The following is a 26,313-nucleotide window of genomic DNA, read 5'->3' as shown; positions in this document are numbered from 1 at the left end:
AAGGGATAATACTTGTTTTTCTCATACTGGATCTTCTCTCCAATGTCTTTCCGCATCGTTGCTTTGTCAGGCAGTACAATATTCCCAGCAAAGACCCTTGCAGCGACCCGGGCTTGTATTTCAGCAACTGGCCAATGCGATCCCAGAGAATGTACCAAGTTGATCAACGCCAACCTTTCCGGGTGTTCTGACCGCACTGGGAACATGTACTTGTACACATCAGCTTGTCAGATTCGTCTATGAATGATAAAGAAAAATATGCACCTTGTACGAGAGAGGTTTGTAAAAAGAAGTCGAATCGACTGACTGGTTTATAGTTGAGCGTCAAATAACTATAATATTCGAAGATTCTAAAATACTAAATTACCATAAAGCCACGAGTCTTCGATTATCGGCACAGCAAACTCATATCCCGTCGCGAAGATGACTGCATCTACATTCTCTAGAGTGGTACCATCTTTGAAAATGACGTCATTTCCCTTGAACTCTTCGATTTCTACCATTGGTTTGATATGACCTTGTGCAAGTCTATCTTGCATTTCATCATTGACCATCGTATGTTTCGATGCAGGGTATATCTCTTTGCTCTGTAGTGCGATAATATATTTGTTCTTATAGATACAGAGCATCTGCATGCACATTTTATTATTTAAAGATCACCTTATTTTTGTTTATCGTAAAATAACGAGGTTCCAATAACTTAATTTGGCCTTAATTAATGAATCTTTTATCTGTTTTACTTCATTTGCATTTTTTCTTAGTTTTTGTGGTCATTTGGCCATGAGAAATCAGCGACACTTTTCGGAATCTTGTAGCCTGTGAGAGTGTCAACTTCATGGACAACACATTTAATTGCTTAGGGTAAAGGCAGGAAAGGCAGTGCCATGTGTTGGTAAGGGGACCGAGCAGTGCAAGAAGCTTACCCATGTTTATAGCGCGAATGGGGAAATACTAGCAGGTGGGGAGATTTTTTAATTTGTAGCAGAAGGGCTGTTCAAAACAACTTTTAGTCACTACGTATCCAAAATTTGCAAAGGCTCAAAGTAATTGCAATAACTCGTGTAAATGCACAAAACTAATTAGGCTGCCCCGTTGCTCCTGATTGTGAATGCTAGATAATATTTTTCACCGGCTAACATAACCATGGCGATGAAAAGATCACAAAATCACTAAAACGTAGAAGATGTCATAATGCACCCAAAAAAGTCACTCAATCTCATTTTTATAGTCGCGCCAATGGCTTACTGACCACGCATGCGCAGGTTTGGTATATACCGTGAGAGCAACCGTAAGTGTACCCGACTAAATCATGGGCGCAGTCATGGTTTATTTAGTGCTCGTAAACAAACAAATACGAAACGTGCAAATTATTATTTCATAACATGCTATTAATAAAGTATATTTCTTTTTAGCTAGTAAGTATAATTATAATCTAACTTTTCACCGATAAAAATATTGTTACTATCAGATCTAAAAATAGAAAAGAGAGAAAACTGTCCATAGCACATTTTGATTGGCCTAGCATTCTTCAGGTTGAAGCGGTGTTGTTATAAGCCAGATTTACAATGTATGCTTCCCAAAGTAAGTACACTGCATTTAGTAACACCACAGACAAATATAGAACAGACAAACAACGCGGCTTGCCCCTTGTTCCATGGTCGTCTCGGTAGACTATGACCTCTTTATATTAAAATGAGATTCAAAGGTGTTAAACTTTTTGGAGACTTTGTTTTGGTTGATAATGCACGAGATTATGCAAAAACTACCACTAGATGGCACCGTGCTGCCAGTCGCGTAGCAACCAGTGTTACTTTGTGAGCTATCAGGGCACTGCAGAAACACTGCTTCATGCAATCAAAACATAACACGCCCGCAGTTTCATAACGTGTAAGCAACGGTATGACTGACCGTAAACCATTGAGTAAAATCTGACAGTATCGATAAAAGAATTTCAAATTTGGTTCAAACGCGCTCATTATATATTCATTAAAATGTGAGAGGATTTTTTACAATGGTAAAGCTCACCTCCCCGACGCTTAAAACATTCCAGTTTTCGCCAGCACGCCAATTCTACTAGGTACAACAAGACAACAACAACACGAACTTTGCCGAACACACTTTCGCTTAAAATTAGCGAAAATCCGGAAACTACGGAAGGATGCATGGTCGGCACTCTTCGGAAAAGAGAGTGGCGAGCTTCCTGAGGCGAGGCAAAAATGAATGGCTTAGGTAACCACTTCACACCTTGAACAATGCCCGTTGCTAGTCTGTTATATATTTGTCTGTGATAACACTGTTCAGATTAAAGAACTTACCGGGATATATACAAGCAGTTAGTATCAATAAAGTATGATTAGATCTTCCTTTGCAATGCAAATGACAATACAAAAATAAAAAGTGGTAGGAACTGTTCTATTGGAATGTGCCAATAGACCTAATGTATTTACTTTACCTATTCTGTACCATACATTCTAAGTTTCCCGAGGCTTTCTGCCACAAAATATCTCGATGTTGCAACTTACTTGTAAACCAAATTTTCTATGGTCACCGACTCTTGTTTTACAGTGATTCTCTAACAGTGTGAGTCCTTTTGTTGGAGATTGATACGCCGACCGACTGAACAGTTGGATGTCATAGGGTAGACCATTCTGGCAGGTAGGAGGGAAAAAGAACACTCCATGTCGCATGCTGAGGTATACCTTAAACGCAAGTTAAAATATGCACTAAAATTGTTAAGGTATAATATGCTTCGAAAGTGAAATACTTAAACCTTTGCTAAAACCTTTCTCTATGAATCTTTAATTTCTAATCTTTCAAAATCAAGAGGAAAAAATCAAGGATCATCGTCAAAACTTGGTAGAAAAGAAACAAATTTCCAATTTAAAATACAAAATGGCATCTATCCATGTTCCCTGTGTTCATTCTATTGAGAAAAACAAAAACAATTCGATTACCGAAAGACTAAGAGAGTGAGAATTTTTCTTACATCCAGAGCTTTAAAATGATCTATCACAAATGATAGATCAGGAAGGAATTGTAAAAGTTTTAGAGTCCGATTATTTGTTCTCGATGTGCATCCTACCTTAAAACAATCATTTTGAGGAATATTTGACATTTATCATATACCCATAACCATATTGCTTCAACCTAGTGACGTTCACTGTAAAATATCAGCCGTTATATTTCACGGTAAACGCCGAGATATGCACGATAAACGTCATCATATCAGTTTTGGAGTTTTCCCGAACAACATTATTAGTTTGTTGGTAAACAACGCAAACAAATAAAATGACTGCCGCTCTCCGTCTGCGAAGCGATGTCGCTGACGTAAAAAACTGAAGGGCTTCGAGGAACACGGGTATTTTGTGGTTGCTAAATTCGGAAATAACATGTTGATTTCCCATGAATTTCCTGTTAAAGTTCCTGTATTTTTTTGGCCAAGCTCTAGCAAACATTTTGCCTTTCGCACGGTGCCGGCACTATGCATGGTCTACCCCGAAGAGGTAATGAGCGTGTGCCGTGACGGCGATGCCGCGCGCGCGACAAGTGTTGACATGGCAACTCTAAGGGTAAACAAACAAAATGGCGGCCCCTCTCCGCGCGAACTCCGTGGCGTACGACGATCGAGCGCGATCGAAATCAGGTTAGATTTAAAGCTGAGGACAGTTTTTGATCTATTACAATTGTAATGGCACATTGCACCTTAAAAGGTTCCTCCTGTATGACGATTTGGGAATCCGAGTGTCTTTCTTCTAAGGCTCGATTGAGATATGGAGGACTTGCTGTGATATATATATATATATATATATATATATATATATATATATATATATATATAATATATATAAATTGTAATTGGCATAATTGCTATTCTGCATACCGAGCGCGATATTCATTGAAGCTATCAATGCGAACATACCAATTTTTAGGAAATTTAGCCCAGTCTTATAGTGAAAATTTACTCGTGAGATATTTTGGCGCACCTGTACAACAACAATCACCCCTCCGAAAATAATTGCTTGTTCCTAGGGGAAGCTCCTCATAGGTATAATCGTTAGGCACCCATTGCATTAGTGTAACATCCATCAGAATTTTATATTAGCAAAGTTACCAAATAATCCTCACATTGGCAAACTTGCCACTGTATTTTGGAATAACTTTCGCCTTTCTATCAACATAAGGTTAGTATGAATGTGTATGATGTATTGCCTTACGTAATGACAGGTCCATGCAGTTTTGTACCGTGTCAGTTAGAATATCTTAGGACAACATGCAACTTGACGCTCTACATTAACTTGAACCGATACTCATCTTTTTAAAGCTATGTGTGTTTACCTCACCGCCATTTCTTCCAATTTCCGATGATACTTCACCAGCCGTATGAAGGCCACCTAGTAGAATAAAGAAAGTGGTCGTGATAATTATGTCGCCTGTGGCTTATTGTCGTAACAAAGTGTGTATCATTCATCGATACCATTTCCTTTTGTTGATTTTGGTCGATTTTATTTACATTATTGATGTCACTCGACTCATGATTGTTGGCACGCTTTTACAGATGATAAAATTTACTAATGCCCGTTTGTATATGGGAGTGTAACTTACCAACAACTATAACCTTCTTCCCTTTGAATTTACTTGGTTCTCGATACTTATTTACATGTATTTTAATTCCCTTGAAGTTTTCCATCCCAGGGTATGAAGGAATAGCTGCTCTATTGTAAACGCTTGTGCAAATCATGACGTAATCAAACTCTTCGGTGGAAAGCTTGCCATCCTTGTCCTTGATCTGTAACTTCCAATACTTGCCATCGTTGTTGCGCTGTACGTCGATAACGTCTGTGTTGAACCGAATGTGCTTCTCAAGCTTGAAATGCTTCGCATAGTTTTGGATATGACGAAGTACCATTCGGTGAGGCATAAATGGCGTGTTTTCTTTCGGATACGGAAAATCTGAAAATGTCATCATTTCTTTGCTATCGTTGCTTACAAGATTATCATAGATGGCGGCTCCCTGTCCAGGCCGTAACTCTGGTGAATAATTCCATACACCACCTAGAAATCAGCCGAAAATTGGTTGTTCAGAGAAAATATAGCTGAATAGTTGAAATCAAAAGCAAGCTGCTTGTAAATGTCTTCCGTCTATTGTTTATGAATAATCTTGAGAGGGGTTTGAATTTACAAGTTGTGAACTCTTGGTCAAAGAAAGTTTCGACCAACAAATGATTCACGTTTAGGAGGGCCTAGCAAAACAAGAGTTACAGCAAGGTCGGGTAGCAAAGGTCACACTCAGAAGATTTAGTCATGTGAGTTATTGACTAATGGCCACAGGGCTTTTTGACGACTTCATCACTTTACAAAATGCGCAATTTTTATTTTGCAAAGAACTTTGTTTTGGTGAGGACTATGACAAATGTTTGAAATGTTGTCTCAGTTGTCATTCAAAAGCCAGCACTTTAGTCTAAAAAGGTGTTGCAGTTCCATGCGACGGCAAGAAAACCTAAAATGCACTTGAGAGAGTGGTACTTTTCATTAAATGACATTTTCATGAGTTAGGGCTGATTTTTCTATCGAAAAGTTTCCCCCCTTATAATTTCAAATTCAAAGAAGCTCATACAAGACTAAGAATCTGAAAGAATTGTACATAATTGATAATCTTAATATCCGTCCAATCCGTGCAATAAAGCACACCATGGGACAGTATACCACGAGATTTTGACCAGTGCACGACATATATGCACTCGCTTTTGCACGTGCACATATGGAGTGAACTGGTCAGAATCGAGTGGTTTACCGTTGCTGGGTGTGATTTATTGCTATTATATCATAACAGTATATTAAATTTATGGCAAGGAACGTCAAAAACAGATTTTTGTTCAAGCTGACAGCTCGCGCGTATATCGTCGATAAACCACGGTTCTTTTCGCGTGTCAACCAATAAGATCGCTGTATTTGCGCCATCAATATACTGGTATGATGTAATATTCAATATCTCACGCAACACATGCCTTTCACCAATTTAATCTCAATCCACACTATAAACAATGGCCGGACCACGAATGGTTGCCGAAATCTGACAAAGTAGGGATTTACTTTTAAAACATTTTGACATATGGCAAACGTGTTTGAGAGAACATCCACAAGTGGTATCTTCTCTAAGGGAAATAAGAAAATAATATGACAGAGCTCAGCGGCCTTTGAGGGCACTCTGTGAAGTGCCGAAGGTATTTCCCGAGGGATACGGTGTATTCTGCCGCCAGTACTTTTCTGAGCGAAGCGAGGAGGAAAAGTACTGGCGGCAGAATACGCCGTATCCCTCGGAAAATACTTTCGGAACGCTACAGAGTGCCCTCCAAGGCCATAGGGTTCTGTTATTAATACATATGTTCCCCAATTTTGTCGATCGCCGTCGAAACACATAGCCAATCACAACACGGCCTGATTGCATATAGATTCTGTATAGTGCGCATTGATATGCTGTCAATAAACTTTTTCAGCTGTGAGCTCACTGATTGGCTAAGGGAAAATTTTGTACCATTCATATGCAGATATTTGATGTGGCGTACCAAGTTCACCATATCACTGTATTTCCATCTCGACTAAGACAACAAAAACAGACACAAAGACGTTTCAGAACAGAAATCTTAAATATTTTAAGTACATGTGAACAAATTATTGGTATTAAGAGTAACAAGATCAATTGTAGTGAAAATTAAAATGACTGGAACTTCCAAACTTTTGTAAGCAAAATTAGACTGATCGAAGTCCGAGTCCGGCTGTCCGATCTACGGTTACGTCAATGAAACATGGTGGTGTACGGACATCTGGCGAAGAAGACACTGTCTGGTAAGAGTTGTTTTCTGAGGCCGTGATATTGAATGTGAAGTCGAAGACTTCTCCGATGATTTGAGAATAGCCCGGGTAACTGGTTTTGAACTTGCTTGCACCATTGCAAGGATTGTGAATTACTGATCACCGTGTTTTCACAGGAGCCGATCTATCACATTTGTCTTTGCCATGGCCGACACGGGTATCGCTTGTCGATGTGCTCGGCCCGGGTGCTCGGTCAGTGCATGGTCCCTATCACGGTCCCTCTATCACGGACCGAGGTCACGGGTTGAATTTGTCATCAACCCCACTCAATATTACTCATTTGCCCTTGTTGATCTTCGTAGACGAGTGATTTATGGTAACTGGATACCGATCGCGAATCTAGATCATACTCTTCGTTGCTGTTTCAGTACGCTGACGTAAACCGGCAAGATTTACGTCACGGTCGTGGGTCAAGCTCGACTGGTACAAGTTTTCGTTGTTATTGTCCGAAGCCAGTCGTTGAAAACAGCAACTTCGGGACCCGTTTCCATACCATTTTTTTCCGTTCATTTTCTTGCAACCTGACGAGAGCTTTGACGTCTTCGGTCGAGACTGCAAGAAATATTGCTAGGTCAACGGCTTAAACTTCCGTGTACCTTCGCCGGTACCGCTTCCATCGTTGTCACAGTATTTTGTTCCTTCAGAGCCCAGATATTAGTTTCACTTCCATAATAAAATTCTGATTCCAAATGTTCAAAATAAATACAGTTCTGCTAATCGTAATAACTACTTTCTTCCACAGATATACAATCCGCTGAAGTATTTATTATTGTTTAGGAGCCGGCAAAAATATTTACCAATAGAAAGTAGTACGGGATGATAACTAATTTGCTTAGTTTAGCGTGAAATTATTTCTTAACCATGGTTTTCTACGTAAACATTATTTAATGACGCGTGACCTGTTTTCGAAATGCTTTTAAGTTGATAAAACACGTGAAATACTTTACTGAAAGCAAGCAATTAGTAAAATATTTAAATGTAGTGATAATTAGCTCAATCACAAGCTAAAATACTTAGAAAATTGTCACAATTTTTAGAAAATGCAAAAAACATACAGAGACTATATTATGTCTGTCTGTGAAAATATCAACTTTATTTCCCTGCCAACAGATTTGTAATCTGTGGTGTATATGTAATAATACATTAGAATATAAAGCTAGAAGACCAACAACTACTTTAGGGCACTGGTCCAGTGACTGACACGCTGTGCACAGGACCGATTAGTTATTAAAAATTAGCTCTACAAACTAAGTTAGGTTATTATCGAAAGGTGGGGAAATGCGGTGAATTTTCAATATGTAGAAGGAGGCCGGTCGCGAAAATTTATCACATTTTATTCAAACAATTTAAATTATCCATCTATTGACTTGTAAAAACACCCATAATGACTAAGGTAACTTGCTCACTAACGGCCAGCTTGCAGCATGTGCATACAAACGTGCGTTCTCTCAAAACCCGGACAAATCGCACATAAACATAAACATACGTCAATATGAGAAAATTACAATGGTAAGACGTTGGAAGGTCAGCCCCTTTGTTTGGAAACTGGGCTATTGCGGACATTATAGTCTGCTTCAACAAAGACTTCTGCCCGCTTAATTTGAATCGAAAATTTGCACGTCTGTATCATGTCCGATATGAATTTCATAACTTACTGACACTACTTCGGATACGTCTAATTGTGTACTTGGGCAAGAAAACGTTACAACTCAAACAAAACTGATCGCATTTTATCAAACGTCCAACAATTTAGGTTGTCCAGAATATTTATGCAACTAAATGGTAATGATCTACTGTCAATGCTTTTTTCACTCCTGTGTGTAGCAGGAATTCTTATGTCAAACACATGATAGAAAGCTATATAGACTATCATGGTAATAGTTACCAAAGCAAATGGTCGTCAAGGTAGAAGGATACAACTAGCTTAACTTTAAATTTATATCATTTTTGTCTATCGGGCTCTGACGCCAGTAGTCTGTATCTGAAACAACTTCATAACCAGGGCCCGTGGAAAGATCTCTCACACAAAGACCACGATCTATCCCGTAATATATTCATTTCGATATGTAATAGACGGATAAAAGGATGAAATTAGCATATCTTATCATTTTCGTCATCCTACCCACTGTTTGTTGTGAGGTTCAATATCGCCAGGGCGGCACAAAATCGTCAATCTCAAGTGTAATCCTTCATGTTTTAATCTCCATGCTAAGGCTATTGCTACATACATGTTGCAAGTCTAAGTCTGTCCTCTCGAACTCCTGGCTATTAGAATCCCTGTAGAGACAATTTGTTACGACGCGTCACTGTTTTCCGCGCGGGGTCAGGAGAGTAACTTGCTACAAGACTTTGGAGAATATACCTTGAAGCCGCAACTTTGTTTTTATACGATTTTTAGCGGAATGGTGTTGATGCTTTGAAATAGGTAGCTGCGAAAACGCACCTATCTGTGGCAGGATATAGACTTTGTTTACGCGGGTCATCAAAAGGTTGTGGATAGCGGCCGGGTTGACCTTTTGATGACCCTCAGAGACGACTGTAGCCTCTCTTGCTACAGACACAACTCCTTTTCTCTGCTGCAGATAACTGTAGAGCTACCACGTCTACTAAATCACATGTAGATTCATATAGTCTTATTCAAAATGAAAGTTCTAGAATTTAAGGACATGTAGCGGTTATTGAAGTAGTAATTTTGTTCCGTAGGTACACCGAAAACTAAAAACAGTTGTCTATCTGGTAGTACGACCTACCCGAGTTAAAACACAGACCAAAATGTTTTCTTCGATTGTTCGAAAACCAAGCGAGTTAAGAGAGAAAGCTAAAAATCACGGAAATATTGAAGATTATCTTCTTGGCCCACATCCGGATTTTGTAAAATGACAAGTTTTTCCTGACCTATCTACCCTATTGCTGACGGACAATTTATAGAAACGATACTTTTTTGCAAAGGTTCCCAAGCAAGACCCGTACATTGTTTGGCCCTCGTACGGGCACAATAACAAAATAAGCAAAAGTAAAACACTTTTCTTAAACCTTGGATGGGAAAGTTTTCGCCTGACAAGGCACATCGATAGTTCTTCACATTTCATCACCAGTAATAAATCTCCACACCTGTCTCATGTTCACTAATTCTTGATCTGATGGTCAGAGGAGAGAGTTGTTATGGTGTACGCTTATCGGTCCACTCGGAACAGGTGACAATAGTTTTATTCTACTTTCTTCAATCTAAAGTTTTTCATTGTTTAGTTTCATCACTTCAACATAAATCGCAGTACAATCGTGTGCAGGAGTTGCTGTAAGAAAAATTGTGGCAACAAGAGACCGTAGATATTTGAAACACGCGCATGGTAACGCAAGTTCGGTGTTTTGGGGAAATAGGTTTTTCGGATTTTAATTACTGGCGCAAATATCGCACTAAATGTTTTACAGTTACGTTATTTTACATGAGCAGTGTCCCACATGTATGCCAAAAGAATTGTGTAGCCGGTGGCGCACTTACCTGATGCACGTCAAACAACATATATTACAGTGCGATATTTTGCGATACATAAAACGTAGCGAGATGTTGTGATATGAAAACATGCAGTATGAGTTTTACGCGCTGTATTCGACATGAAGCGAACCCCTCTGAAAGCGGAATTTGCGTTTGCTGTTTGCGTGTTTAAATGATCCACGGCCCTTTAGCTCGGTTATTGAACCATTCGTTTTTGAGAGTGGGGATTTGGCCAAGCGGCTTTGTCTGAGGCTTCTCTGCTAGGTTTCCTGGCTGCCGTATGGTATGTTGTGAGTTCGAACCCTGATGATTACAAACTTACTGTATGATGGTAGAGGCGGAATAGGGTGGTCGATCCTAACATGTTAGAATAAATTACTCGTCTCCAATTGTCTGCTTATCTGACAGTCATTGCTATTTACAATTAACGGTATACAATATATGCTAACCAAGTCTTTCGTGCCTCTCATGTTGGCTCGAGCCCATCTTCTTCAAGGCGTTTTTTCGCCGCCATATTGTGTAATCACTGCTAAGTTTGTGTTAATAATTGGTAAATGAGTGATATAAGTCAGACTCTGATCGTGAGAACATGTGGGAGGCCAGTGCGAGGTGTTTCGTCAGATAGCAGCCCGGGCCAGGATAACAATCACTGAGTCGTAATTGGGGGGGGGGTTAATATAAAAATTACCTTGATTTTGAGGAATGTTTGGTCTGATATGTTTCATCTCGAACCTACACATCTCATCACTTTTCACAAGAGAAAGGTTAGCTGTGAAGTCACATAGCGAATCTGCGTACACTATTGATAAATGAGTTGGTAGTGTAAAAGTTATTTACCTCCGCTGTCTGACCCAATTTTGGATCAACTGCTATATATGGTTTTAATACAGTTATACACTTTAGTAGTAAAGTTGAGCAGCGTTAAGTTGACTTCGCTGCGTATGGTATGTTTACAAACTAACAGTATGACGGTAGAGGCGGAATAGGGTGGTCCATCCTAACATGTTAACATGAATTACTCGTCTTGCCTGCTTATCTGACGGTCATTGCTATTCACAATTAACGGTATACAATATATGCTCACCAATGCTTTCGTGCCTCTCAAAACAGGTTGGCTCAAGCCCATCTTCTTCAAGACAACTTTTGATAGAGACCAAGCCAGCGACTCCAGCGCCAACGATTGCAACGCGTTTTTTCGCCGCCATATTGTGTGTAAGCACAGCTAAGTTTGTGTGAATAATTAGTAGATGAGTGACGTAAGTTAGACTCTGATCGTGAGAACATGTGGGAGGCCAGTGCGAGGTGTTTCGTCAGATAGCAGCCCGGAGCGGGATAACAATCACTGAGTCGTAATTGGGGGGGAGGGCACGTAAAAATTATCTTGATTTTAAGGAATGTTTGGTTTGATATGTTTCATCTCAAACCTACACATCTCAGGAATATGTACTTTGCACAAGAGAAAGGTTAACTGTAAAGTCACATAGCGAATCTTGTACACTATTGACAAATGAGTTGGTAGTGTATTAGTCCGTGGGCTAGAGGGGGTCTACGTGCACCCCCCCCCACAGGATAACAAACCTGTATTTTTCAGAACCCTTGGGATCCCTAGAATACGAAATGGAATTTTAACAGAAAAATATAGGGACGCAATAGCTGTTATGGTCATGTTTTGAAGGGTACCGCAAAATCACGATTTTCCAAGCCAAATGCATTTTCGTCAAATCTGTCTTCTTGTAAGTCATGTGCTGAGCTCATTTTTTAACATAACCTCACTTGTTTGGTATCATTAGAAAGGGAATTTATTCCTCTTTAAGATGACATATTGCATTATGCAATATCTGCTACAGTTTTGTCAAATATAACCAAAACTTACCCCTTACCCCAAAATTTAACATTACAAATTACAGAAAATCTCAAATTCTACCAATTTTTTAGCTAGGCATAATAAAAAATGCAATGCTTTGTCTGAAATCTGTTTTATTTGATACAGGGACATGTCAGAATTATGAAATAGACTTTTAACAGAAAAAATATTGGGAATCTACAGCTGTAACAGTCATATTTTGAAGGGTACCGCAAAATAACAGTGTTGCAGATTTGCATGCATTTTTGTTAAAACTGTCTTCCTATAAGTTATCTGCTGAGCTTGTTGTTGAATATAACCTGGCTTGTTAGGTATCATTAGAAGATAATTTCCTAATCTTAAGAATGACATATTGTAACATGCAATATCTTCTATAGTTTCATGATATATAACCCAAACTTACCCCTACCCCAAAGTTTACATTGAAAATTTCAGTCATAGCTAAAACCAAATTCTACCATTTTTTAGCTTGACACAAAAATCTGGCCGTTTTTGCTATTAAATCTGTTTTATTTGGTACAGGGACATGTAAGAATTATGAAATAGACTTTTAACAGAAAAAATATTGGGAATCTACATCTGTAACAGTCATATTTTGAAGGGTACCACAAAATCATAGTGTAGCAGATTTGCATGCATTTTTGTTAAAATTGTCTTCTTATAAGTTATCTGCTGAGCTTGTTGTTGAATATAACCTGGTTTGTTAGGTATCATTAGAAAGATAATTTACTAATCTTTAGAATGACATATTGTAACATGCAATATCTTCTATAGTTTTCATGATATGTAACCCAAACTTACCCCATACCCCAAAGTTTACATTGAAAATTTCAGTCATAGCTAAAACCAAATTCTACCATTTTTTAGCTTGACACAAAAAATCTGGCCGTTTTTGCTATTAAATCTATTTTATTTGGTACAGGGACATGTCAGAATTATGAAATAGACTTTTAACAGAAAAAATATTGGGAATCTACATCTGTAACAGTCATATTTTGAAGGGTACCGCAAAATAATAGTGTTGCAGATTTGCATGCATTTTTGTTAAATTTGTCTTCTTATAAGTTATCTGCTGAGCTTGTTTTTGAATATAACCTGGCTTGTTAGGTATCATTAGAAAGATAATTTACTAATCTTTAGAATGACATATTTTAACATGCAATATTTTCTATAGTTTTCATGATATATAACCAAAACTTACCCCTTACCCCAAAGTTTACATTGAAAATTTCAGTCATAGCTAAAACCAAATTCTACCATTTTTTAGCTTGACACAAAAAATCTGGCCGTTTTTGCTATTAAATCTGTTTTATTTGGTACAGGGACATGTCAGAATTATGAAATAGACTTTTAACAGAAAAAATATTGGGAATCTACAGCTGTAACAGTCATATTTTGAAGGGTACCGCAAAATCATAGTGTAGCAGATTTGTATGCATTTTTGTTAAATTTGTCTTCTTATAAGTTATCTGCTGAGCTTGTTGTTGAATATAACCTGGCTTGTTAGGTATCATTAGAAGATAATTTACTAATCTTTAGAATGACATATTGTAACATGCAATATCTTCTATAGTTTTCATGATATATAACCAAAACTTACCCCATACCCCAAAGTTTACATTGAAAATTTCAGTGATAGCTAAAACTAAATTCTACCATTTTTTTACCTAGACATATAACATCTGGCCGTTTTTGCTATTAAATCTATTTTATTTGGTACAGGGACATGTCAGAAATATGAAATAGACTTTTAACAGAAAAAATATTGGGACTCTACAGCTGTAACAGTCATATTTTGAAGGGTCTCGCAAAATCACAGTATTGCCAACTCGCTTGCTTTTTTGTAAAATCTGTCTTCTTATAAGTCATCTGCTGAGCTTGATTTTTGACATAACCTGGCTTGTTAGGTATCAATAGAAAGGTAATTTACTAGTCTTTAAAATGACATATTGTAATATGCAATGTCTTGTTTAGGTTTCATGAAATAGGACCAAAGCTTACCCCATACCCAAGGTTTACACAGCAAATACTGCAAATCTGAAACTCTACCATTTTTTACAATTTATTAACTTTATATACCAAAGGCAATGCTTGTATGCAATCTATGAAATATGTGTTTTGTTAAAAAGTATGTTACAAATATGAAATTAACTTTTAACAAGAACATAATATGATTTTGTAGCCTTTTGGATCATATTTGGAAGGGTACCCGGGTATCAGGGCAAATTTGCCGAAACACATACATTTGCAATATATGGGTTCCCCCTCCAAAAATGATCCAAATGGCTACTAAATTGTATCATCTTAAGTTAATTTTATACTTGTGACATACTTTTGTAACAAATAAATCAGATTTTAAACAAGAATTGCCTTTTGTATTATGTGCAGCAAAAAATGGTAGAATTTAAGATACACTGTAATTTGCGATTTGAACTTTTGGGTATGGGGTAAAGTTTGACCATATTCCACGAAAACTATGTATGACATTGTATATTACAATATGTCATCTTAAAGAAGAATAAATTTTCCTACTAATGATACCTCACAAGCCAGGTTGTGTCACAAAATAAGTTCAGCAGATGACTTACAAGAAGAAGAATTTAACAAAAAAGGTGCCAGTTTGCGGTACTGCGATTTGCATTTCCCTTCACAATATGGCTGTTACAACTATACAGTCCAAATATTTTTTCTGTTAAAAGTCTATTTCACATTTCTGACATGACCCAGTACCATATACAACAGATTTAATACCGAAACAGAGCTATTTTTATCATGTCTAGCTAAAAATTCACGGAATTTGATCACGTTATCTATGACAGTACTTTCAATATAAACCTTGGGGTATGGGGTACGCTTTGGTCATATTCCATGAAAACTATACAAGATATTGCCTGTTACAATATGTCATTGTAAAGACTATTTACTTACCTTTTGAATGATACTAAACAAACCGGTTATAATCAATAACAAGCTCATTAGACGACTTATAAGGTGACAGATTTAACAAAAACGCATGCGAATCAGGAATACTGAGATTTGCTGTACCCTTCAAAATACAGCTGTTACAGCTATAGAATCCAATATTTTTTCTGTTAAAAGTTCATTTCATATTTCTGATATGGCCAAGTACACAATAAAGCACATTTCATACAAAAAAATTGCCTATTTTTATTTTTTATGTCTGCGTTAAAAAATTGCTTGAATTTGACATTAGCTATGACAGTAGTTTTCGATATAAATTTTGGGGTATGGGGTAAGTTTTGGTCATATTTCATAAAAATCTGTACAAGATATTGCATGTTACAATATGCCTTTTAAAGACTAGTAAATAATCTTACTAATGATACCTAACAACTTAAATTATATTCTATAAGAGCTCAGCAGATGACTTAAAAGACGATAGATTCAACAAAAAGGCACGCAAGTCAGGAATACTGAGATTTTGCTGTACCCTTCAAATCTGACTGTTACAACTACAGAATTCCAATCTTTTTTCTGTTAAAAGTCTATTTTATATTTTTGACATGACCCATTACCGAATGAAATAGATTTCATACAAATAAATGCCGGAATTTATATGTCTAGGTAAAGAAAATGGTAGAATTGATTTTAGCTATGACTGTAATTTTCAATGTAAATTTGGGGGTACGGGGTAAGTTTTGGTCATATTTCATAAAAAACTATAGAAATATTGCATGTTACGATATGTCATTCTAAAGATTAGTGAATTATCTTTCTAATGATACCTAACAAGCCAGGTTATATTCACCAACAAGCTCAGCAGATAACTTATAAGAAGACAAATTTAACAAAAATGCATACAAATCTGCTACACTATGATTATGCGGTACCCTTCAAAATATGACTGTTACAGATGTAGATTCCCAATATTTTTTCTGTTAAAAGTCTATTTCATATTTCTGACATGTCCCTGTACCAAATAAAATAGATTTGATAGCAAAAACGGCCAGATTTTTTGTGTCAAGCTAACAAAATTGTAGAATTTGGTTTCAGCTATGACAGAAATTTTCAATGTAAACTTTGGGGGAAGGGGTAAGTTTTGGTTATATATCATGAAAACTATAGAAGATATTGCATGTTACAATATGTCATTCTAAAGATTAGTAAATTATCTTTCTAATGATACCTAACAAACTAGGTTATATTCAAAAACAAGCTCAGCAGATAACTTATAAGAAGACAATTTTAACAAAAATGCATGCAAATCTGCTACACTGTGATTTGCGGTACCCTTCAAAATATGACTGTTACAGCTGTAGCATTCCTAATATTTTTTCTGTTAAAAGTCTATTTGATATTTCTGACATGTCCCTGTACCAAATAAAACAGATTTAATAGCAAAAACGGCCAGAATTTTTGTGTCAAGCTAAAAAAATGGTAGAATTTGGTTTTAGCTATGACTGAAATTTTCAATGTAAACTTTGGGGTATGGGGTAAGTTTTGGTTATATATCATGAAAACTATAGAAGATATTGCATGTTACAATATGTCATTCTAAAGATTAGTAAATTATCTTTCTAATGATACCTAACAAACCAGGTTATATTCAACAACAAGCTCAGCAGATAACTTATAAGAAGACAAATTTAACAAAAATGCATGCAAATCTGCAACACTGTTATTTTGCGGTACCCTTCAAAATATGACTGTTACAGCTGTAGATTCCTAATATTTTTTCTGTTAAAAGTCTATTTCATAATTCTTACATGTCCCTGTACCAAATAAAACAGATTTAATAGCAAAAACGGCCAGATTTTTTGTGTCAAGCTAAAAAAATGGTAGAATTTGGTTTTGGCTGTGACTGAAATTTTCAATGTAAACTTTGGGGTATGGGGTAAGTTTGGGTTACATATCATGAAAACTATAGAAGATATTGCATGTTACAATATGTCATTCTTAAGATTAGTAAATTATCTTTCTAATGATACCTAACAAGCCAGGTTATATTCAACAACAAGCTCAGCAGATAACTTATAGGAAGACAGTTTTAACAAAAATGCATGCAAATCTGCAACACTGTTATTTTGCGGTACCCTTCAAAATATGACTGTTACAGCTGTAGATTCCCAATATTTTTTCTGTTAAAAGTCTATTTCATATTTCTGACATGTCCCTGTATCAAATAAAACAGATTTCAGACAAAGCATTGCATTTTTTATTATGCCTGGCTAAAAAATTGGTAGAATTGAGATTTACTGTAATTTGTAATGTTAAATTTTGGGGTAAGGGTAAGTTTTGGTTATATTTGACAAAAACTGTAGCAGATATTGCATAATGCAATATGTCATCTTAAAGAGGAATAAATTCCCTTTCTAATGATACCAAACAAGTGAGGTTATGTTAAAAAATGAGCTCAGCACATGACTTACAAGAAGACAGATTTGACGAAAATGCATTTGGCTTGGAAAATCGTGATTTTGCGGTACCCTTCAAAACATGACCATAACAGCTATTGCGTCCCTATATTTTTTCTGTTAAAATTCCATTTCGTATTCTAGGGATCCCAAGGGTTCTGAAAAATACAGTGTTGTTATCCTGTGGGGGGGGTGCACGTAGACCCCTCTAGCCCACGGACTATAAAGGTTATTTACCGCCGCTGTCTGACCCAATTTTCGGAAACGGTTGCTATATATGGTTTTAATACAGTCACAAACGTTAGTAGTAAAGTTAAGCAGCGTTAAGTTGACTTCGCTTGTTCAGATTATATATATTATATATATAATTATATATATATATATATATATATATATATATATATATATATATATATATATATATATATATATATATATATATATATATATATATATATATATTACACAAAATGTATACAATGTGCCCTCCCGGTTATCACCATAATGACTATATGGCAACCTCTGAACTTGGGCACAGAGTGTACGGTTAATATATATATTTTATTTATATATATATATATATATATATATATATATATATATATATATATATATATACATATGATACATAAATTTTCAAAATTTATATTGTTATTTTGACTTTATGTGTTCAATGTTCGTTTCAATCACTGTGTTTCAAGCACTCCATGTTTAGGCTTTCTTCATTGCCATATATGTTGCCAAAACTGTTGAGGTTTACCGGATTTGTATGAAAGGCATACGAGTCTCTGAGGTTTGTCAAATAGTTCTTATGATTCTGGTGCTCGTATCCACATTCAAATCTTAAGAATAATATTCTAGCGAAATGTGTACGACGTTTTGAAAGAAATGGTTGGAATAAGTTTTCAAATGTAGATGTGTCTTAGTATATATTGAGTGACATGAGAGGGGAAACCGCGAACGCTGGTGTTTGACTCTCACAGAGGCTCTTATTTTCTTTTTTATCGTTTTATCCGAACACCAGAGTACGCACGAGGTAGAAGATGCAATTTGTATTATGAATAACCTGCGGTGGAAAACAAATCTTTCACCAATACTAAGAAGGCATCTTATAGTAACAGGTGTATCACCCCAATATGTAATGATTAACCCAATATGTAATACTAACCCAATACAGGGAAGCTTGATTCGGAGATGAAGAACATCCACACCTTACAATCAAAATCGACGTCAAATCGAGATAATGAATAAATATGAGGACATCATTGCAAGAGTTGTGTACGCGTTCAGATGTCATTTTAAGAACTGCGGTGATAAATCATTTGGTTTACGCTTCGCGAAATAAACATTGTCACTTTTTATTCGTCTTCGTCGCTCGTATGGCCAAGTACAAACTCGTGCTGGGTACCTGTTCGAAGACAATAGTTCAATATTTGATTCTACTGTTGTCTCTTTTTGGTGCTAAAACTACGAAGGAAACAACTTTTAGTACCATAAAGAGAAAGTTAATGATGACACAATATAATAGCAATAGTACCCTTCACAAGTATGTATACACTTGATTTAGGTACAATTCGCTTCATATAGAACTATCTCAGCGACTTATGCAATATGTCAAGCATTTTCGCCTAATTCCGTGTATCCTTGTATGTGGCGGCGGTCATTGCTTAGGTAGTCACGTTTACCTTGTGGAGAAATACCTGGTTTCTCTTTTTTCGAACAGAGATAGGATTGGTCTGCCACAGCTACAGCTGTCGTCGACCTATCAAGAATTGTTTATTGTTCATTATTGTTTATTGTTTATTTACAATGCTTATTTGACTTTCCATGTCCTTCTTTACAAAGATATCACATACGACAAGGGTAATCACAGTTCAACCTTGGACACCATATTGGTTACGTATAATCTACTTGATATCCTAGTGAAGGTGGCGAGATGGAATGTCATATCCGTGGCGGGAAAGTGAGGTTGTTGATGTTTACAACACAACGAACGAGCAATTGAAGTTACCACCTGGTCTTTTTTAGGTCCAGGCACAACTTTATTTACGTTCAAAGAGTTCATTACTTATATGGTCACAGAGCTTATATATATATAAAATCATTGATAGACAGAGTCACTCCTGGATTGAGTCAGCGTCATCTACTTTCATACCCGCGCCGTGAATAACAGATCAACCAGATCGTGCCTGGATGGATCGATGCGACCGCAAATCTAATATCATTGGTGTTCTTATGTGACTTATCTTACCTCATCTCCCACACTGCATATGTTTCGAAGGTTATGACACCTGTCGAAGCGTTGCATCCAGTCTCTTGATCCTAAGTTATTGCTTGACCTTATAGCGTTGCATCGAGTCTCTCCCTCGGCGTAATCGCAGAAAAAAAACAAAGAAACACAAAAAAACACTGAGGATTAGTTTCCAAACTTGGTCATACTGTTTCATACGATCGTATTGGAAATGAGTTATCGCACCAAGACGTTTGATATCCCCAACGTTTACGATGTAAAACAATAAAAGGCCCATAGTATGTCTCTCTGCACTGAACTAAGGATGAAGCTTGGTTGGCAAACAACAGACCGCAAGGTTGCTTCGTATGTCAAAATTATGATTGACGGAATTTTTAACAGCATTTCTCTAATACATATATTACGAAGTCCTATCCTGAGAGAGAGAGAGAGAGAGAGAGAGAGAGAGAGAGAGAGAGAGAGAGAGAGAGAGAGAGAGAGAGAGAGAGAGAGAGAGAGAGAGAGAGAGAGACAGACAGACAGACAGACAGACAGACAGACAGACAGACAGACAGAAGAGAGAGATTGCGTGTGAGAACAGTGATAAGACTTCTAATCAAATTGTTAGGTATCATAAGCCATACAACAAATAAATCTGTGACTCCAGACTATGGGTATACTTCTCTACTCAATTACCATAAAACACTCTAAAAACTCAGATACACCCCTGCTTTGTTATCATGCAATTAAATATGGAATGACCCTACTCCGTTTAATCTCGACAAGATTGGAGATAGTTGAAGCATTCCTTTTTGGATTGATTGCTACGTTGTTCAAAGGTCATGTGACACGGAGAAGTACGCTTGAATCTAACAGAGTAGACGTTCGCGAGACAGGAACGCGCAAATTGCAAAATGATGTCTATAATTTTCATAAGACGTTATGTTGAATGGTGTGGAGAGCCGTAGAGGAACAATAACTGCTAAATTACATAGGTGACATACATAGAGTTTCATCGAAGAATACATTAATATTTTACTTTACGAGTAAAGTCCTTAGTAAGGAAGATCTTTGCGAATAAAAACTAAATCACCGGTTACCGTAATTCTTACCGTCCAAAATTGTAACGTCACCAACCGCCTATGTTTACGTCAGCGACCTGCACAATAAATATAGGGGGACAATGTACACTTCTCTGATAAATAACAGTCTGATTGATAACCTTTGATACTGCAAAACCCTCCATTATAGAAATTTTATCTCGAAGCGTCCTTCACGTCGCCAAGGCGTGTGAATCTTGGTTCAAGATCGTACGAGAAAGAGATAGAAGTAGAGTCACATCAATTTAATCAATTATTGGTAAAAATGTCGATGAAACAATCGAGAAAGGTATATTCGATGGTTTTGTCTTCTTTAATCTTAAGTAACAATCGAAGACCGACTGTCAGTTTCAGTTACCGAATGCACTGCGATCCTGACTGGTAACTCAACATGTATTTTCTTAAGTATTGAAGCGAACAACTTGGTGGAGAATCCGGTAAACTGAAGCTGACACACATATATTTATTTTATCACCACTTTTTATCTCTATTGCCAGTTGGCGCGACATCTAACGTTTTAAATTCTGATAGTCAGAGTACGTTCTCAACAAAGTTATATACTTTTCTAAACTTACACAACTACAAAATTATGATCATTATAAAATGGTCATCTCATGAAATTTCCGTCAGTCTTTGATTGCTTTTTAAGATTAAACAAGATCACACCATGGGATATACCATTCTCGATTGTTTTCATTTTAATCTTCGCCAATAAATAATTAAAAGTATGACACAATCTTCTTTCAGATCTCCTTCTCGTACGATCTTGAACCAACCTTCACACACCATGGCCACGTGAAGGATGCTTCCAGGTAAAATCTCTACAATGGAGGGCGTTAGAGTAAACTTTAAAAAAAGTGACATCAATACCTAAGAAATCACCCCAAGGCCCATTTTAGTATCAGAAAGAAGCGTTTTACTTAAAACTAGGCGTCGACGTCGGGTATTTCTGCCGCGCGATTGTGCAAAATCCACGATCTACGGAGTAAGTTCGCAACAGTAGGGTAGTATATGAAGAAGTGCTGACTGAAGTCACAGAGCGTGATGGTACCGGTGTTAAGACTTCTTGGCCAAGTGAGTGATAATTTATCTCAATTATTTCATGAAATACATTTTTTTATATTTTACTCAATAAATAATTTTGAAATACCACGTTTGTGGCGATGTAAACTCTGAATGCATTACGTACAATATGCAATATTATTATCAGTTTTGATTGTACCCATCCAACAATGACCCACTTGAAAGCACTTTTCATTTGGGCGCTTTTGCTTGATGCATTAATGAAATACTTGAACTATACGAATCTTTTCAAAATTAATGATCATAACCAAATATATTCTAGGAAACAGTAAAGGTTCTCGTAATGTAAGATTATAATTTATTTGATGTAATTGACCTTGTTCTCGTACGCGTGTTGCTGGAAAGTCTTGCGATCACGAGCTATTAAACGGGTTAAATGGGAATAAAAATATCGTTGAATGGGAATAGCGTCAACCTTGCGGTTTCAAACGCCGCGTTAAATTTCAAAATTTAGGTCAAGCGGGTAGCTTTTTACTGACAGTTAAAATGTTACTCATTACGTATATAGTTGTGGCTAGACACGACGACCCCTTACTTGATAGCCAGAGAACACTTCACTTGTCTTATCAGTAAGGAGAGGGAATAAAACTAACTGTGATTTTCCCTACGGCCTTCTCATACATGGTTGGCAACAGGGATGGTGAGGGCGTCCTACGCATACATCTTGATGTATAAATAAATGCGGTCACGGTAATGTTACCACATTCAGCCACCTTTTGTCCTTGACACAGAGGGGCTTATCAGAGGAATCATGTGTTGTGTCACCTAATCAGTTGGGAAAATGTACACGTCAAATATACTTTTTGACAACGATGCAGAAATTTATAAGTATACCAGATAGACACTCACTTTTGTCACGTTTGTTGTTCCCGTTACTAAAGTTAAAATGCAGTCCGAAGTTAAAAAAAAAACACAAATAGTTTCGCCCGTGCTACACACGAGCCTTTATAATGATTTGGAACCAGCAATAATTATAATTGTTTAACAATCGTTGTTTAGGTTTTCGTAATTGTAACCAGCAGCGTAATGCCCCTTGGACTTGTTTTAAGCAGCAAGAAGATATACCGACTTCCGGGTTAACGTTACTACCGGCACGTCTCTATCAGCCAATTGTGTTGTTTTTATTATGCAAACGAGGAGGGTTTTATTAAAAATAATATTTGTAGCATTAATATACAAAGTACATGTTTTCGTAATTAGTGAATTCAAATGTAACATGGTTTGGCTGAACTTTTTGGGTGCAAAGGATTTGTTAGCAAACGCACAGGTAAACTGTAAATTTCCCCTAGTCGAGTTGAGTAAGCACCTTGGAGACTGCTTATCAGTTAGGGGAAAACTTACCAAAGAGTATTTTTGCTAATGACCAACACTAGAGAAAAATCTCCGGACTTTACAGATTTTAGACCAGCGGATAGAACGGACCTGCAGGTAACGAGACATCAAGGTCACCTCAGCGACAGAGTTTGGTGACAGACAGCAGAACGGCTTCATTATATTCCTCCATGCTTCCCAGAACAAATAATATATCAAGACATGTGGGTGCATTGGTTCCCTTTTAGCGCCATGGTGAGTGCAATGTTTGTACAATAGCAGCTAGGCATGCACTGGACAAAAAGGGCGTAAACCTCGCGATCGGGAGACATAGAAATACAACATGTATTTTGATTCTGTATTACTTGTATCCCCATTACAGTCTTCCTCATATAAGAAGGATTTTCCAAATCTTGAGAATTTATTGTCCTAGATGTTTGACAGTTTAAAAAGTATTAATGATTGAATTGCGGAATATAACATGTAACGTTGGAGTTTGTGTAAGTGACAAATTGCTGTATATATTTATGAAGAGAATATCACTATTATTTACACGATTGGAACTAATTTTGGTTGAACAATTGAAAAAAGAATTTGTGACTGTCATTTGAAACAAAAGTAGTTCAAAAACAATCAAAAGTTACAGATGCAGGCCATTTGAAGCAACAGAAGCTGCGACTTTCGATAATTTTCACTATTATTGGCTTTAATGTCAGCGAATGTCCTTCTACTTCTACGCAAAGCATGTGGAGATACACAGTGTTCAACTTGCTAAGAAGTCACCCACGTGTTCCGAGTTTATGGTGACTGTTTCGAAGTAAATATTAGACTTTACGAAAATCCAAATGTAAACAAAAACGTACGTACTACCAATTGTATTGCCCGAGTGTGACGTGCATGCAAGGCCTGCCGTACTTTGGCAAACTTGACTACGTGTCCATGATGCGTAATGGACAGTGTTTTTCTATTGCCATTGTAATACTGCTAAACATTGAGGTTCCTATGAGGGCGCAGTTCATCTAGGTGGGTTGATCTCAGAGAGGTTAATATCCACTTTTCACACGGTTGATTTGTATTGTGGTCTGAGGCACATCAGGTACAATTTTTCGATTTCCTGCAATACATCTCTGATCTCCCGATAGCGTGGAATCATTCTGTAACCTTTAAGATTACATGAAATTTCCAAGTTCTGTTTTTTTTTCGTGAAAACCAAAATGTGCGCGTTTGAATCATTCCTTGTCACAAACATTAGTAAGTATTACTGTCTTGGGCACACTCAGACTTTCTAAAACCATGATACATGGCACCCTTCTTTTGGCTCTTGGAAGATAGGGAAAAGGTTAGGAGAAATGAGTAATTGTACTCTGTCAGAATACTCCTCCCTGCCAACCTCTTTGCCCCTTCCTCTCCAAGGATTATTGTCCTCTGTAAAGACGTTTACATCATCATGTACCCGACGTACTATTATAAAGTTTGTGTGCGATGTGCGTTAGTGAGTGTACGAGCGTGAGTGCTTCACGAAATCTACAGCGTTTGGAGGGGTTGCTGTCAGAAACATTGTAATCTTTTTAGATTGGGGACTTAGCCGAGCGGTATTGTCTGTGGCATCTCTGATAGATGACTGGGTACCGTACGTTGTGAGTTCGAGCACGATTGAAACCCACCATATTTAATAAATTTATTTTAAGGAAATCGCTAACAATATATATATATATATATATATATATATATATATATATATATATATATATATATATATATATATATATATATATATATATATATATATATATATATATATATATATATATATATATATATATATATATATATATATAATAAATTACTTCAAGCACAAATTAATAATATCTGTTATTACATGCCTCGTATATCGAACGTCATGCGCTCCCTAGGATTCTATGGAAACTCGTCGATGACGTCGCTGGCCACGCAATCCTCACTTGACTGAAAGTGAACGGGGACTATTTTCAACTTGACAACTTTTGGATGCAAAAATTTTGAAATTTCTTCCTTTTTGTGCATAGAAATCTGGTTTTTGGAAATTATTTTATAAAAGAAATTGATAAACGGCATAACAGTCGGTTAAATTTATCAATGGATTCGATGATTATAATCGTTCCATTTTAACGGATTTTCGTCTGGTATGGAAATAAAGCATTTGATTATCATTTGCCAATAACCCTGAATATTTTGAGTGAAAACTGTGTAATAAAAACATTATATCCCAAACAATGGACTATGTACCCTTGGAGCAGGAGACCATTTGCCCCCTTACGTCGGGCAAATCTGGCACATAGTTCCATGTTTGGGTTTTAATATATATTACTCAAGTTTCATGCATCGTGCAATCCTAAGGCAGAAGTGAAAGGTTTTTTTAGCTCTACATTCTGATTTATATGGTTAGGACGTACCATTCTATTTGTAGGTGGTGTTGAAATTTGACAAATAATATTTGCTTTTAAGGCGACCTTTTGAAACCCACTCAGATCATTGTTTAACAGCGTAGATTTGTCAGCATTAATAATGTGCAAGTTTTCTGTTGTACAAAGATTGCATCGCTTGCTTATGTTAGAGCAACTCGATGCTTTGTCAATAATTGACTATCAGACGTCAAAGACTTGGTTCTTGTCTTTAAATTCCAAATGAACTTCGACAATTCTGTATTATTTCTGTATCTGCTGTTACGGAATGATAATATGTGGTTAGCAAAGCAGGTCTTCAAGGTATCATAAGTAAGGCCGATGTAAACAACCTTTACGTTGATTCCCACTGATACCTTGGCCTTGTAAACAACACCTTTTACTTGACAGTTACCCTTCATGTGGCATGGAGACTTGTCCGGGCAATTGCTATTAGCCGGTCGATCTTGATTTAAACGTCAAGAAAAACAAGTACAGGTCAATCCGAACATTTGACTTTTCCACACTATACACCACAATTCCCCACGATAAACTTAAAACAAGGCT

At 36.8% G+C, this 26,313-nt stretch overlaps 1 protein-coding gene across 2 annotated transcripts; it reads right to left on the bottom strand.

The window, feature by feature from the left end:
- Positions 1-8: 8 nt before the first annotated feature.
- On the bottom strand, positions 9-19,960 carry LOC139126003 (flavin-containing monooxygenase 5-like). 2 transcript variants are annotated; one of them, XM_070692074.1, is made up of 6 exons: positions 19,854-19,960; positions 4,603-5,052; positions 4,336-4,391; positions 2,523-2,699; positions 368-587; positions 9-237 (listed from the first exon to the last, which is right to left on the bottom strand). In XM_070692074.1, exons 2-6 carry the CDS (start codon positions 4,964-4,966, stop codon positions 164-166), a joined length of 891 nt encoding a protein of 296 aa, XP_070548175.1. In that variant the 5' UTR covers positions 4,967-5,052; positions 19,854-19,960; the 3' UTR covers positions 9-163. The 2 variants fall into 2 exon arrangements, with proteins under 2 accessions (XP_070548175.1, XP_070548174.1); XM_070692073.1 differs by lacking the exon at positions 19,854-19,960 and adding an exon at positions 11,448-11,574.
- Between the last annotated feature and the right edge of the window lie 6,353 nt (positions 19,961-26,313).

Source organism: Ptychodera flava, assembly GCF_041260155.1.
Source record: "Ptychodera flava strain L36383 chromosome 3 unlocalized genomic scaffold, AS_Pfla_20210202 Scaffold_26__1_contigs__length_13983176_pilon, whole genome shotgun sequence".
NCBI lineage: Eukaryota > Metazoa > Hemichordata > Enteropneusta > Ptychoderidae > Ptychodera > Ptychodera flava.
Note: the sequence above shows the minus strand (reverse complement) of the source record. Positions and strands in the feature narration are given on the sequence as shown.

Bases quoted from the DNA above. Each gene is read 5' to 3' on its own strand.
- LOC139126003 (XM_070692073.1), bottom strand. From the start codon at position 11,568: ATGGCGGCGAAAAAACGCGTTGCAATCGTTGGCGCTGGAGTCGCTGGC. The intron at 588-2,522 runs GTAAGTTGCAAC...ATCGCACTACAG, and splicing joins ATAGAAAATTTGGTTTACAA to AGCAAAGAGATATACCCTGC. The intron at 238-367 runs GTAATTTAGTAT...TATCATTCATAG, and splicing joins CGAAGACTCGTGGCTTTATG to ACGAATCTGACAAGCTGATG.